At 37.9% G+C, this 15,713-nt stretch overlaps 1 protein-coding gene across 4 annotated transcripts in view; it reads left to right on the top strand.

Annotated features, from left to right (window-relative positions):
• The window catches only part of slc38a10 (solute carrier family 38 member 10), a 36,423-nt gene that overhangs the window by 17,929 nt on the left and 2,781 nt on the right, over window positions 1-15,713 (top strand). For 2 of the 4 annotated variants that reach the window (XM_062056045.1, XM_062056044.1), the window contains exons 8-17: window positions 2,423-2,525; window positions 2,753-2,935; window positions 4,753-4,864; window positions 5,664-5,770; window positions 6,188-6,341; window positions 8,008-8,175; window positions 8,237-8,683; window positions 8,770-8,835; window positions 10,815-10,835; window positions 11,353-11,493. In XM_062056045.1, coding sequence (XP_061912029.1) covers window positions 2,423-2,525; window positions 2,753-2,935; window positions 4,753-4,864; window positions 5,664-5,770; window positions 6,188-6,341; window positions 8,008-8,175; window positions 8,237-8,683; window positions 8,770-8,835; window positions 10,815-10,835; window positions 11,353-11,493 — 1,502 coding nt within the window. The remainder of the gene's footprint in view (window positions 1-2,422; window positions 2,526-2,752; window positions 2,936-4,752; window positions 4,865-5,663; window positions 5,771-6,187; window positions 6,342-8,007; window positions 8,176-8,236; window positions 8,684-8,769; window positions 8,836-10,814; window positions 10,836-11,352; window positions 11,494-15,713) is intronic. The other 2 variants (XM_062056046.1, XM_062056047.1) reach the window with 2 other exon arrangements.

The raw sequence follows: 15,713 nt of genomic DNA, 5'->3' as shown, positions 1-15,713 counted from the left end.
TAAGTATCTGATTGATATTTTGTAAGGATATTGTGTATTCTATAAAACGGGTTAAAGGTTTGGCAAGCCAATTTTATGTTAACGAACACAGCCACAGCCGAACCACAGCTATGAAATATGACTAAAATGTGTTTCCTCAATAAATATTTACTTTGTCTTAAAAATATTTTTCCAAACTTTGGAAAAAGGGGCCGTGCCACTATAGGATCAGTACGGCCTAGGTTTAAGAACGTATGCTTTGTCAATGTCCAATACAAAGTTGGGCCGAAGAGACAATAAGGGATTGATTGGTTCATTATTTTGTTATTAAAAGGACAACTGCACTTTTTTGGAAATTTGCCCATCATTCACAATCCCTCTGTGAGACAAGAACATACATCTTTCCTTTTTATGTGCATTCTAAATATTGAAAAACCGCTTGTACAAGGTGGCTAAATATGCAGGTCATTGGAATAACTCTATTCTGCTTACAAAGCACTTTAAAAACATTTAAAACAGCACCAACATCGCTCCATTTACATGCCGTGACCTGCATATTAACCAAGCTGTAGCAACATTGGTATTGTTAACACAGAGGATCAAATTTTTCTGGCGTCATGACACATCACTTTGCTCACAGTGCTCTTCCGACCAGCTACTCGCTAGCTTGTAAGAGTGGACATAGTAAGTCAGTTTTATTTTCTTATTTGACACGTTCAGCAATAGTGCTACATGATAAGGCTCCCAAAGCTCTCATGAAGTCTGCTGTTAGTAGTAGTTTACACAGTAAATAAGTGACCTCTGTTTTTGTTGACATTGGTTTCACAGAGCGCATAGCAAAAAATTCTATGATTCTATGCACTCTATAAAATCAATGCGTCCAGGAAATAAGTACATGTAACGCTTAAAATTACCAAAATACTGTAAATTGGGGCTATTCAAAAAGGTTGGCCTCTGTTGTATAGAGCAGGGTTCTTAACCTTTTTGACCATGGGGTCCAAGGCCCACTCACATTAACATTGAATTATTAATCTTACTCTTTATTTTAATTGTATTCGATAATTATATCTAAACTAATTTTAGTTTACAACCTTGTCAAACCATGTGTTAATCACAATTATTATTTATTTAACACAACCCTTGTCCAAACAAAAAACAAATATACTGCATAAGAAGGGGCTTATAAATAAATGACGAAAAATACATTTACATAAAATTATGCTGCGCTAAAATTGATAAATAAACTAAATTAATAAGGAACGTTTCTTAACTGTCTATACATATTTAAGTGCAAATGAAATTACAGCTTCGCCACTTTAGTCGTCATTTCTGCACTTAAGAAACGTCTCTGTGACTTCAGCTCCAGACTTCTTCTGTTTGTTTGAGATTGTCATTACTGCCACAAGTGGTGGAAAAGTGTTTTACTACTGAGTACCGCCATACTGGTCACAGTTGAGAAACAGATCTTTTTTGGCAGCCCTTTAGGAGGCACCTGCGCCCCAACAATGGGTTAAGAAACACTGATATAGAAGAAGTTGGACTACTGTTAACACATTGGCAGATTATTGCATTGACATTTCAACTTTGCAAGCAAACATACACAACACTGGGTCCAAACTTGTGAGTTCCTCAAGACATTCCTTTAAGTTATCTCCTTTTTGGCCGTTACATTTTTCTTTCATAATGTTATTTATGCAACTGTGTTGCTGTAACTTATTTCATATGCAGTCAGTAGTTATTTGTTCAACTTTTTCAGTTATACTAGTAGTTTTTCCTCAAGGTTCTATTTTAGGTCTTCTCTTTTTCTTAATTTGGGCTATTCAACTGGTGGTCCGCGAGTTAAGTTAAAAAACTTGAAAAGAGGCTAACATAAAATGAGCACAGCGCTCTTGTAACTCTGACAAAAGAAAGAGTCCGAATTCAAACCTACTGTAGGTTCAGCGGAATATACAAAATAAGACTAATTGTAAAGAGAGGTCCGGCCTGCCTGTCTTAATGTGTGGCCCCAAAAACTATTTAGTCGAATATCACTGCTCTAAGTATTACATGTTATCATGAATGTGTCTGTTACTACGTTACATACATACTTCAGGATGTGTATAAAACAGTCTTGGAGGCTTTTGGATAGTTTTTTAGAGTGCTTTAGATCATATTCCTGTTAGTTACATTGTTAGCCGCCTCTTAATAGCAGTGTTTCCCTATTTAGAATTGCACAGAAAAAGGAAAATCATGGGTGTTCTTGTTTCACATAAGGATAGTGGATGATGGGCAAAATTTCCCAAAAAAAGTGCAGTTCTCCTTTCAGTCCCAAGTCAAATTAATCAAGTGGAACTCAAGTGCGCTTTAAGGCGTGACAGCTGATGGCACATGAATGTAGCACCAAGCCCCAGTGAGATGGTTCTTGTGTGCTGTTTGTAGTGTTTTGTATGCTCGTCTCTTGCAGGCAGGTGCTGCCGACCTACGACAGCCTCGACGAGCCATCCGTCAAACGCATGAGCACCATCTTTACGTCTTCACTCAACGTAGTCACCGTCTTCTACATCACTGTGAGTGGAGATGCACTCCTCTCCTGCCGACTCAAGCACTCGTCCACCAGCTGTAGTTGTCACATAGGGATTGTTAGTCGCTAGCATCAGTTTTAGACCTGAGTCTTAGCAACTAGGCTACCTATTGTACTTAAATGAAAGGCAACCCTAAATGATGTCTTTTGTTTACTGTTTTGGTATGTAAAAATGTGCATTATTCTTGGTTCATGATTGCATCTTTGTTGCAGGTGGGCTTTTTTGGCTATGTCAGTTTCACAGAGAACATTGCAGGCAACGTGTTGATGAACTTCCCTTCCAACTTGGTGACAGGGATGCTCCGTGTGGGCTTCATGATTTCCGTGGCCGTCGGCTTCCCACTGATGATCCTGCCTTGTCGCCAGGCCATCAACACCATGCTCTTTGAACAACAGGTGAGATCTGAAGTCCACCATGTACCACACAGTATAGACCAGGCACAGTTCACATGCTCAACCCATCAACATAGGGTAGAGGTCTGCTGTGCTTGATTAGAAATTGCTGTGTCATTGCCAATCGTGTGTGTCCAGTGTTAACATCCATCCATTTTCTACCGCTTGTCCCTTTTGGGGCCGCGGGCAGTGTTAACACTATTCTCTTCAAATATGAACCTTGACCTCAATTTCAGTTTTTTTTTCTATCATATCCACATGTGAGGCTTAGTACACAAACTCAGTTGACTTCTGTGACATACAGGTAGCATGCAGGTTAGAGGAAGTATCCCATACTGTATATCGTTACACATTTTGAGGTATTGCTTAAATTTAGTTTTACCTTGGGGGTTTTGCTCATATACAATATATGTTCAGAAATTTTTTGGGTTGTTCCGATTTAAAATAGTGTCTTTTTTTCTTTTATTGCATACAATTGTTTAAGCAAAGCAAAGTAAATAATAATACAATAACTAAACAAAAATAGAAACTACTAACTTTTACTAATTTAAATATTTTTTGCCCCTCAAAGTCTTTCTACGTTCAGGGAATTATTCCCTGAGTTGGTAAACATAAACAACAAAATTATTTTGAGAAAATAAAAAAATATCAGCCTAACCACTCTAAGAATGATCATACCCTTGGTATCGTTATCACCGATTTATGGATCGATCCGCCCTCTTACATGTCTTTTACTGACTGCGACAATGCTGACACAGTTGCTGTTATGTTATTCTCTCTCTAGACTAATCTACTTGTTACTTTTCTGTTAATAACTACTTACGTTCTGCTACAGTGCTGTTCCATCAAGACTTCTTAAAGTTTACTAAGCACCTATTTGTTGGTGTTGTTTAAAGCTAGCTTAGCAGTTAGCTTAGCTATGAGCATGCCTGCTCCTGGCTTGCTCTCTGTGTTTAGCCTTGTCCTTCAGCGACAATGATACTTGATATTGATACTTAGGATACTAAGAGATGCAGTTTATTTGCAGTAATTAAGGTGATTTTTTTATCATCTTAGGGGAGTTGCTACACACTGTGTATGGAGACACATAATTACCTTTCGCCACCTGTCAGCCGGGGGAATACATATAAAAACTGTGTCATTCAGAGGCGATTGGCGTTTTTGTGATCATGTACTTTTTTACGAAAAATGGCCAATACTGATCGGTGGCCCATTGATCGGCACATCCCTAGAAATAATATTTGCTATTCATTTATTTTTTTGCTCTTAAAGGGCATGCATTTTTTTTTTATTGTTATTGTTAATATTATACAATTCAGAGAATAAGTACTTTAGCACACGTGTACTTTGAGGGCTAACATTAATTCAATGAGTATTAAAATAGCTTTGGATTTTGTTTAGTCATTGTGTACTATTGACTTTTTTTTGCTCAAACAATTGTATGAAATAAAAGAAAATTAAGAATTTGTTAAACTGTCAATAGCACTCACCATAAATACAATAACAAATGTACAGTTAATGCATGTGATTTGTATCGCTATCTGCTGATTTCACTAATGAATGATCGTAGTTGGCAGCATAAATGCCTGATCGGAACATCCTTAGTTGAGTTCATTGTCAACTTTTGGTATTTATTGTAAATTCACCAACTTAACAGTGCTCCACACCTTCCAGGAAGACATTGGACCACTTTAGTTAAGTTGGTCATGCAGACTATTTTCTTTTTACATCGCATAGCAAAAAATAATAAAGGATGAGCAAAAGAAGCCAAAATCCAATTATAAAACAGTCGTTTTTTGTTTTTCATTTGTGCCTTGCAGCAAAAAGACGGGACCTTTGCTGCCGGTGGATACATGCCTCCTCTGCGCTTCAAGATGATCACCCTCAGTATCGTGTTCGGCACAATGCTGGGAGGCATTCTCATCCCCAATGGTACGTCTTCTATGTGTGTTTGGGTGAAGGTTTCGAAAGGAGCATGTGCTCCTTTGTGCGGGCGGAGTCACTGCGGGTTACTTTTACGACACGCGTGAATGTGACTTTACGAGTTTGTGACTGTCACATTGAAACATAGTGCTTAAATCAGGGCTCTCACTTGTATCTTCTTTCAGATGGATAGACAGTGGGATTAAGGGGAGGGGTCATAGTCTCTTGGACTATGATTGGAACAAACACACACGCATAACATAGATCCGCTAACCTGATAGGTTGCAGTCAAACACGCACAAATACAAACACTCGCACTGCTCGGTTCTTTGTATATCTAATCAGACTAATAGACTGTAGAGAAGGGAGGTAAGGACCCCTGGGAGAACAGACACTAAATCTGAGGGAGACAATATGGTGTCAGTCTGCTGTATAAGCGATGGTTTTCCATGTCTGAAACCAGGCCAACTCAGCACACAGACGGGGTGGGAGCTTTGCTGCCAGGAGCTGGGGGTGCCAGAGATGCGAGCCTAGAGTATTGGGCTGGGCGGCATCTGATTTTGAAAGGCAGTAACAATGCAGTCTGAATGGAACCATCAATAAAGTTTGATGCAGCAAACCCCCACAAGAGGAAACAAAACTTATCTGCCAGTGTGTATGTTTTTGCACTCTTAGAGGCAAATACAGTTTACATTATACATTAAACCATTCACAACATATTTTTGCATGACTATAACTTAACCATATCCATCAACCTTTTTAGATGTATAGGACAAAGTAGACTTATCTACTGCCATGTCTTCTGTAGTGGAAACCATTTTGGGTCTGACTGGAGCCACCATGGGTAGCCTCATCTGCTTCATTTGCCCTGCTCTCATCTACAGGAAGATCCAGAAGAATGGCATCATAGCTCAGGTTTCAAGAATTTCCATTTCCACCTATGAACCTGTAAACAATAAATTAATTGACTATTTAATTATGATAACTTTATTGATGTTTATTTATTTAATAATTACTTACTCATGTGTCTATTTATGTATTTACTGATTTTATTTATTCATTGTTGTGTTACATAATGAATAGTAACAAATGTGTTATAATACGAAAAAGCAATAAGATTAAATAAGCTCTGCTTCTTCCTACTCCTTTTCGGACATTCTGTAATGAGAAACTGTAATTATGTAAATATAAAATTTGAAATTGTATGTATTCTTTGGAATAAACTAACATATTAACCACCATAACCATATCCATAACCTATTTTCTTTCTTTGCCAATAACTTATATTTCCTTTTGCTCAACTTATATCTCCTTTTTCTCACTTGTCAATAGCTGGTGCTTTGCGTGGGATTGGGTATCCTTCTCATCAGCACTTTCACCACCCTGACGATCTCAGCCCAGAACCCCAGCACTAAAGTTCAAGCTCCTCCGCCCCCAGCACCTGACAAGAACAGTCTGCACCTACCAGACATTGTGGAGATACACGGTAAAGACATACACTATTGGCTGACAATGTTTCACGCCAAACCTTTATCTCTAGAAAAGCTTATCATCATCCATACTAAAGGCTCCAGCAGCAAAGGCGACATGTTTCTTTTTTTCTGTTGTGGACATTAGAGGACTAAAAGAGCAATGTCAGGACAGTGAGAGCTAGCATAAAGCGTCTAAAAAGAAACAAAGCCAATCTTTTTCATTCTGTGTGCAACAGTGACTGATAGAAAGACAGGCAGGGCAAGAAGATAACACTTTGATAATATCTTGAGAGCGTCTCCAAGAGCTTGACATTGATGGAGCAAGACTGATGCCCTTCAGACTGTTTTTCCCTCTACCCCCACCATAACATTGTATTCACCCACCTTTCTTTTATACCTCTTGTGGCAAAACAGCCTGCAAGCTGCATCTATATAGAGGGAAGGAGGTAATATTAGTTTGGTAGACAAAGAAAATAGTGGCAAATAATAGTTTGCTTTTAGTTTAGTGTCATTAGATCTTATCAAGTTATGTCCCTAAATTGTTACTGTCAGGGTAAAAAGAAATAAATGAAAATCAATGCCACTGTGTAACAATATGTAAAGGTTGTTACATTGCTTAGACAAGACTAGAGTTGCAAATTAGTACAGAAAATTAAATGTAACTACTTGTCCTGGGTGTACCCCGCCTCCCACCCGAATGCAGTTGAGATAGGCTCCAGCACCCCCCACGACCCCGAACGGGACAAGCGGTAGAAAATGGATGGATGGATGGATGGATGAAAATATAACTTGCAGCATAATTGTGGTTGTAACGATTGCATTTTAATATAAATTAAGTTGTGTGTGCTCTCCTCCCTAACATGTACTAGTTTATAGTGTAAAATAATAAATGTAAATTCTCCATTGTATCCAGGATGTTTATCATTAATTTACCCGAAACACAAACAAAACAGGGTGTTAATTCGAAACAGGCAAGTCTGTTATTTTTTAAATTAATTTTGAAAAAGTATTCACAAAAAATATGTGACAAGTTACAATTATATTTTTTAAACTTGTATACATCCTACTTGCAGCTATGTAGCACAAGCACAAAGCACAAGCAGAGGCATATAAAGCTGTGACTATGATATTTCTATTGCAGCACAGAGAGTATTTTTATTTTCTAGACCACACATGCGCCGACTATAAGTGACTTTATAGTTAATTGAATATAGTAGAGGTGCTGACTAAAATCGATTCACATTTCAATCGTGATTCTTTTAGTTATTAAAAATTACTAATATTTTTTAGCCACATCCAGACTTACTCTTTGCATGTATATGTCACACATTGGCAGCCAAGAGGAGCTTTTGTTACCTGCAACCTGTTTTGACAAGTTATAATTATAATTTATACAGCAAACAACATATTCCGAAAATCGTTTTGAATCAAATCATGACCCCAGGAATCGCAATCAAATTGTTAGTTGTAAGATTTACATCTTTGGAATACAGGCCTTAATTGAAACAGTTAGAGTTGTTTACATTACATCTAGTCACCCTTTGAATGTCAAATGTAATATTTCATGATGTAGCTGCTATTTTATGTCACATATTGTAATAGTATTGTTTAAAGGTCATTTTACACACTAATCAGCAGGAGTTGTCATGTTACATTTTGTGTGTGTCTGCACATATGTAGACAATCCTCCAAACAGGCTAATGGAAATAGACCAACCTGACCCCCAAGCCGTGGAGTTGATGCAACCTGACAATCGGGAGCAAGAGGAAGCCCCCCAGATTAAAGGACCAGTGGAACTGCCCGAGAGCAAGAAGGAGGAAGAGGTGCAGTTGGACCGCCCTAATGCTGGTAAGGAAACTGCCTCTGCCTAATTTGAACGGTATGGAATCAGCCTTGTATGTTCACGCAGGAGTAGCTGTCCCAGAGGGAGAGGCCCACCGTCACGAACCACCTATCCCGCATGACGAGGTCCAGATAGATACCAGAAAGAACAATGCAGAGTTAGAGGAGGAAAAGAAAAACATGGAGGTGAAAGAAAACAAAAGAGATGTAGCGCAAGATGGAGGTCACCCCGTTGATATAGGAGGCAAAAAGGAGGAGGGGGATAGTCAAGACAAGCAGAAGCAAGCAATTGTGGTTGTGAAGAAAGAGGAAGTGGACCTGGGTGGAGGTGAAGTCCAGTCCAATGAGGTGCTTGAGAATGTGGCTGAAGAAGCAGGAAACAATCAGCATATTCTCCCCTTAAAAGATGTGGAGCAGCTAGATTCTGTGAAAGACCCCCTTGCTCCCCTTGCCAATCAGGCTGCGGTGGAGCGAGCAGAGAATGCGGACAAAACTGTTGAGGTTGCTGGGAAACGTGAGTGATTGATGTGTTGCATGTCTCAGAGGTGACTAGAATAATGTGGACCTGTCTTCTTACCTCCATATTTGCTGTTATTTCAGCACCTCCTGCTGGTGAAGAAGCTGCACTTGCAGACAGCAAAGATGCAGCAGATGACAAGATGGAGGGTGAGTGAAGACTTGGTAGTATGTTTTTTTTTAATGAGTTATATCATCTGTGTTTTATATACAGTACAACCAGAAAGTATTCACACCGCTTCCCTTTTTTACACATTTTGTTATGTTACAGCCTCTAATGGAATAAATCCACTTTTGTGTTAAACATTCTACAGACCCCATAATGACAATGTGAAACATTTTTTATATGATTTTGCAAATGTATTAAAAATAAATAAATAAATCACATGTACATAAGTATTCACAGCCTTTAGCAACTACAGCCTCGAGTCTTTTTGAATACGATGCCACAAGCTTGGTACAACTATGTTAGGGCGGTTTCACCCATTCCACTTTGCAGCACCTTTCACGGTCCATCAGGTTGGATGGGAAGTGTTGGTTTTCATTCAGGATGTGTCTGTACATTGCTGCATTCATCTTAGTCTAGTCAGGGAGGTGACCAAGAACCCAATGGTCACTCTGTCAGAGCTACAACATTCCACTGTGGAGACAGGAGAACCTTCCAGAAGGACAACCATCTCTGCAGCAATCCACCAATCATGCTTGTATGGTGTAACGGCCAGACTGAAGCCATTTCTTAGTGAAACGTTTTCCAAAATGCACCTGAAAGACTCTCGAGCCATGAGAAACACAATTCTCTGGTCTGATGAGACAAAGATTGAATTAAGTCTTGGACGTGAATGTCAGGCATCATATTTGAGGAAACCAGACACCGCTCATAACCAGGCCAATACTTTCCCTGCAGTGAAGCATGGTGGTGGCAGCATCATGCTGTGGGGATGTTTTTCAGCAGCAGGAACTGGGAGACTTGTCAGGATAGAGGGTTGAGACATCCTTAATGAAAACCAACGCTTCCCATCCAACATGATGGAGCTTAAGAGGTGCTGCAGAGAGGAATGGGTGAAACTACCCAAAGATAGGTGTGCCAAGTTTGTGGCATCGTATTCAAAAAGACTTGAGGCTGTAATTGCTTCCAAAGGTACATCAACCGAGTATTGAGCAAAGGCTGTGAATACTTACGTATGTGTGATTTTTTTTTTTTTTTAAATGTGCAAAATTAAAACATTTTTTACATTTTCATTATGGGATATTGTGTGTAGAATTTGGAGCACAAAATATTATTATTATTATTATTATTATTATTATTTATTATTGTAATTGTATTTAAATTATTCCATTGAAGAATAAATCTGTAACATAACAAAATGTGGAAAATTTGAAGCGCTGTGAATACTTGCCGTATGCACTGTATCAGGGGTCTCCAACGGGTCGCTTGCCAAAGGGTCATAGACTATTTACTTCAACTCCTACTAGTTTATTTTATGACAAATGACAACAAAATAGCATAAAGATAATGACCGCCATGTTTGAGTGGAGTTCTGCTTTGTAAAAAAAAAAAAACAACATTTTAAATGTTGACATTCATCCAAATAAAACACAAATAGCTCTCTACCATCTTTTTGCCAAAGTAGCTCTTATAGTGATGACAGTTAGAGACCCCTGTCATATGTTATTGAGATTAAGCATGACTGGCCACAACTTTAGGTACATCCTTGAAGTCATCAGAGAGTGCAGATGTACCCAGTGTTTCAATGTTAGGGTATGAATTAAAACCAGGCCTTTTTATTATGTTATAACATGCATTTGAAGGGAAGTTGCAGCCAAGCAACACATAAGCATCATCAATGACATTATCTAGTGCAATCAAGAATGTCCTTGCTTTTTTTAACATCACATTGCTTGTTTTTATCATTGCTTTAAATCCTTTCTTGCTTGTGCTTTTTTAAGGACAGTAGTTGTTTGCATTGAAGGAGAGCCTCTTTTTCTGACTTTCCCAAATGGCTGAATACACGCTTGTTTTTTGTTTTTGTTCTGTTGGCACTTTCCTATTCTTTTGTGGACTTCATGTGCTATCGCTTCTCCCACTACATTCTTACCTCTTTTCTCTTCTGTTCTCTGCCGGATTGCAGTGATAAAAAAGCTGGTTGCAGGTATGACGTCCCTTTCGTTCCTTACTAAAATGTCTAACTCACAATAATTTGTTTGTTCATGGATATGTTAATTGCATTAATATCGTACTTGTGTAACTTTTTGTCACTTGACTAACATAGTTCTTATAACTAGTTCAGAGCCATGTTCTTCCATTTATTTGTGTTAGGTATTACATAATTACACCTATACAGCTGTCTTTACAAATATAATAATGCTCTATTTTGATTTATTCTGTCAATGTTGTTTTAAGTTAACAATATGTTTATTATTTCGGTAATAGTTTGCATCATACTGAGAGCTGTTTTATATTATTCTCCTTTCATGTTCCGTATAATCTAATTACCCCAATGAAAATACTCTCTTGTTCGATTAATACCACTCAAAAGTACATATGCTAATTTTGTTATGACATAATGTTTACAGCAATATTTAATTAAAGTTCCATTTCATCTGTCATTTCTACATTTCCTTATCTGTCCAATGAATGTTTTGCACTGTCCTTGTCCTTTGCTGTAGAGGGCCAGCTGGATCACGCAGTCCTTCTGCAGGTCATCAAGGAGCAACAGGAGCAACAGAAGAGACTTCTTGACCAGCAGGAGAAGCTTCTGGCAGTCATAGAAGAACAGCACAAGGAAATCCACCAAAAACAACCAGGTGGTATGTATGCTACTTTGCAGATTTTGATTCACAATAGGAGATCGTAGGTATGCACCAAAGTATTGGGACACCTACTGTATGTCACAAATGGGAGCACGCTCCTCATATTTCAGCACCATGTCTTCCTATACACATAAAATGTATACAACTAAAGGGTAGTCTGTGCACCGCTTAGGATGCAGTATAGATTTACAAACCCTGTTTCCATATGAGTTGGGAAATTGTGTTAGATGTAAATATAAACGGAATACAATGATTTGCAAATCCTTTTCAACCCATATTCAATTGAATGCACTACAAACACAAGATATTTGATGTTCAAACTCATAAACTTTATTTTTTTGGCAAATAATAATTAAATTAGAATTTCATGGCTGCAACACGTGCCAAAGTAGTTGGGAAAGGGCATGTTCACCACTGTGTTACGTCACCTTTTCTTTTAACAACACTCAATAAACGATTGGGAACTGAGGAAGCTAATTGTTGAAGCTTTGAAAGTGGAATTCTTTCCCATTCTTGTTTTATGTAGAGCTTCAGTCGTTCAACAGTCTGGGGTCTCCGCTGTCGTATTTTACGCTTCATAATGCGCCACACATTTTCAATGGGAGACAGGTCTGGACTGCAGGCGGGCCAGGAAAGTACCCGCACTCTTTTTTTACAAAGCCACGCTATTGTAACACGTGCTGAATGTGGCTTGGCATTGTCTTGCTGAAATAAGCAGTGGAGTCCATGAAAAAGACGGCGCTAGGATGGCAGCATATGTTGTTCCAAAACCTGTATGTACCTTTCAGCATTAATGGTGCCTACACAGATGTGTAAGTTATCCATGCCTTGAGCACTAATGCACCCCCATAACATCACAGCTGCTGGCTTTTGAACTTTGTGTCTAACAGTCTGGATGGTTCGCTTCCCTTTTGGTCCGGATGACACGATGTCGAATATTTCCAAAAACAATTTGAAATGTGGACTCGTCAGACCACAGAACACTTTTCCACTTTGCATGAGTTCATCTTAGATGATCTCCGGCCCAGAGAAGCAGGCGACGTTTCTGGATGTTGTTGATAAATGGCTTTCGCTTTGCATAGTAGAGCTTTAACTTGCACTTACAGATGTAGCGACAAACTGTATTTAGTGACAGTGGTTTTCTGAAGTGTTCCTGAGCCCATGTGGTGATATCCTTTACAGATTGATGTCTGTTTTTGATACAGTGCCGTCTGAGGGATCGAAGGTCACGGTCATTCAATGTTGGTTTCCGGCCATGCCGCTTACGTGGAGTGATTTCTCCAGATTCTCTGAACCTTTTGATGATATTATTGACCGTAGATGTTGAAATCCATACATTTCTTGCAATTGCACTTTGAGAAACGTTGTTATTAAACTGTTTGACTATTTGCTCACGCAGTTGTGGACAAAGGGGTGTACCTCGCCCCATCCTTTCTTGTGAAAGACTGAGCATTTTTTGGGAAGTTGTTTTTATACCCAATCATGGCACCCACCTGTTCCCAATTAGCCTGCACACCTGTGGGATGTTCCAAATAAGTGTTTGATGAGCATTCCTCAACTTTATCAGTATTTATTGCCACCTTTCCCAACTTCTTTGTCACATGTTGCTGGCATCAAATTCTAAAGTTAATGATTATTTGCAACAAAAAAAAAGTTTATCAGTTTGAACATCAAATATGTTGTCTTTGTAGCATATTCAGCTGAATATGGGTTGAAAATGATTTGCAAATCATTGTATTCCGTTTATATTTACATCTAACACAATTTCCCAACTCATATGGAAACGGGGTTTGTACTATCCACTGAAACTGACTGAGTGCATAGCTATTGTTTTGTAAACAGCACCAATGAGAACACTTTTTAGTACACAATATTTAGTGTAAGCACCATTGTTATCCAGCACTGCATTAATCCTCTTGGACATAGAATTGACTAAAGCGGCACACGTTATTACTGGAATCCTCTTCCACTCCTCCTAAATGCAAAGCTGTCAGAACTTCACAGTACATGTTGAAAACTTGAACTGAGGCTCCCCAATGAACTGAGGCTCCCCAGGACTAATGCAGCCCCAGACCATGACACCCACACCACCACCACTAAATCTTTTTAGTGGATAGTAAATCTATACTGCTGAGATGCACACTGACTACTTTAAAGGGGAACTGCACTTTTTTTGGAATTTTGCCTATCGTTCACAATGATTACACTGCAAAAAGTCAGTGTTCAAAAACAAGAAAAAAAATAAAAAATTAGGGGTATTTTATTTGAACTAAGCAAGATTACACTGCAAAAAGTCAGTGTTCAAAAACAAGAAAAAAAAATACAAAAATTAGGGGTATTTTATTTGAACTAAGCAAAATTATCTGCCAATAGAACAAGAAAATTTGGCTTGTCAAGACTTTCCAAAACAAAATTAGCTAACCTCAATTAACCCAAAAATACCTAATATATATTCTCACTAATAACAACTGTACTACTATATGAGTACGTATTTTCTATTGTTTCATCGAAAATAAAACAGTAAAGTCCATTTGGCTGTCATGTGTTTTAATATGAGACACAATTGTGTCAAAGTCATGATTTTTTTTTTCATGCTTGAAATAAGAAATTACTACTTTAAAAAAGTACTTTTATACTTGTGAGTGTTGATGACACAGCTTTGCAATAGTTGATATTCTACTTTCAAGCTTGTTTTACTCAATATAGGTCATAAAATCTCAGCAACAAGCTGTAATATCTTACTGAGATAATTTAGGACCAAAACCCTTAAAACAAATAACACTAACATAAAATCTGCTTAGTGAGAAGAATTATCTTATCAGACAGAATATAAGCAAATATCACCCTTATTTGAGATATTTCATCTTACTTAGATTTCAGTTTTTGCAGTGTATGAAATACATGACGACGGAAGGATTTAAAAAAAAAAAAAAAGCATTCTAAGTTGTAAATAAAGGTAAGTATAAGTCCGCTTACAGCGGAGCCAATGGGAGCTCCTCTATTTCGCCCATAAAATCCAATAAATAACCATTCAAAAACTGCCAACAATACTCCATTTACATTTTGTGATTTGAATATTAACCAAGTATTACTGATATTGTTATTATAAGCTTTAATGCAGAAAAACTATTTATAGCGGCGCTGTTGACACTTTCCTGTGTCCTTTTGTTTACATCGAGTGTTCCGCTGCTTCCTCGCTCCCTCTGAGTTTATTCTAGATCATAAATCATGCATTTCACCCGGACATGAGACGTCTGAGTAGGTATTCCGACAAGTTTGTACACTTTAACAGCCATTTAGGACCCGGAACTGGCGAAGACGACACGAAAAGACACGTGTTTCTCCCCTGCCCCCCATCCCGTTTATTTGTGAGGATTATGAGACATTTTTCATTTAAATGGGAATATATGAACATCCCAACAGTCGGCATCCTTATGACAGCAGACCTTGTACAGTAAATTATGTTTTTTATGTTTGTTGGCTCTCATTAAGTCTGCAGCGTGTAATAATCAGTGGTGAAGAAGGTAAAAAGCAAACGTTTTAATGCTTAAAATGATTAAAATAGGTCAATATTAAATGTTATTAAAAATGTGTCCGTTACTACATTACATATATACTTACATCATGTATATAAAACGTCAGTGTAGGTGTTTGGATGTTTATTTAAGGGCTTTGTAGGCGGAATTGCACGGCTCCCATAGGCTCCATTGTAAGCAAACTTTTGATCAAATGTATTTAATATTTAGAATGCAAAAAAAATAACATCCATCATCATGTCTTTCATAATGATTGTGTACGATAAGCAACATTAAAAAAAATGCAGTCCTCCTTTAAAGTATATTCAAGTTTCATTCTTATGGTGTTATCAATGGGGATAACACCATAATAAAAATGGTTGCTGAAATGTGAGCAGTCATTTTTGTGAGATTGTATTAGGGCAGTAATTCTTAAACTTTTTTCACCAAGTACCACCTCAAACACTTTGCTCTCCAAGTACCACCATAATGACCAACATTAAAATACAGTAGCAAATAGGGCCTAAGTAATCCTTAAAAACAAGCCAGTTGTTTTATTTTGACATTTAATATTTGAGGCCACTGTAACATTACACACAGTTTCTACACTCAGTAACACTGTGTTTAAATATAGGAAAATAAAGCACTGTACTTTATTCAAGTGATTCTTTGTGTACCACAGTTTGAGAATAAATATCAGAG

Source organism: Entelurus aequoreus, linkage group LG08 (assembly GCF_033978785.1).
Source record: "Entelurus aequoreus isolate RoL-2023_Sb linkage group LG08, RoL_Eaeq_v1.1, whole genome shotgun sequence".
In the NCBI taxonomy this organism is placed as follows: Eukaryota; Metazoa; Chordata; class Actinopteri; order Syngnathiformes; family Syngnathidae; genus Entelurus; species Entelurus aequoreus.
Note: the sequence above shows the minus strand (reverse complement) of the source record. Positions and strands in the feature narration are given on the sequence as shown.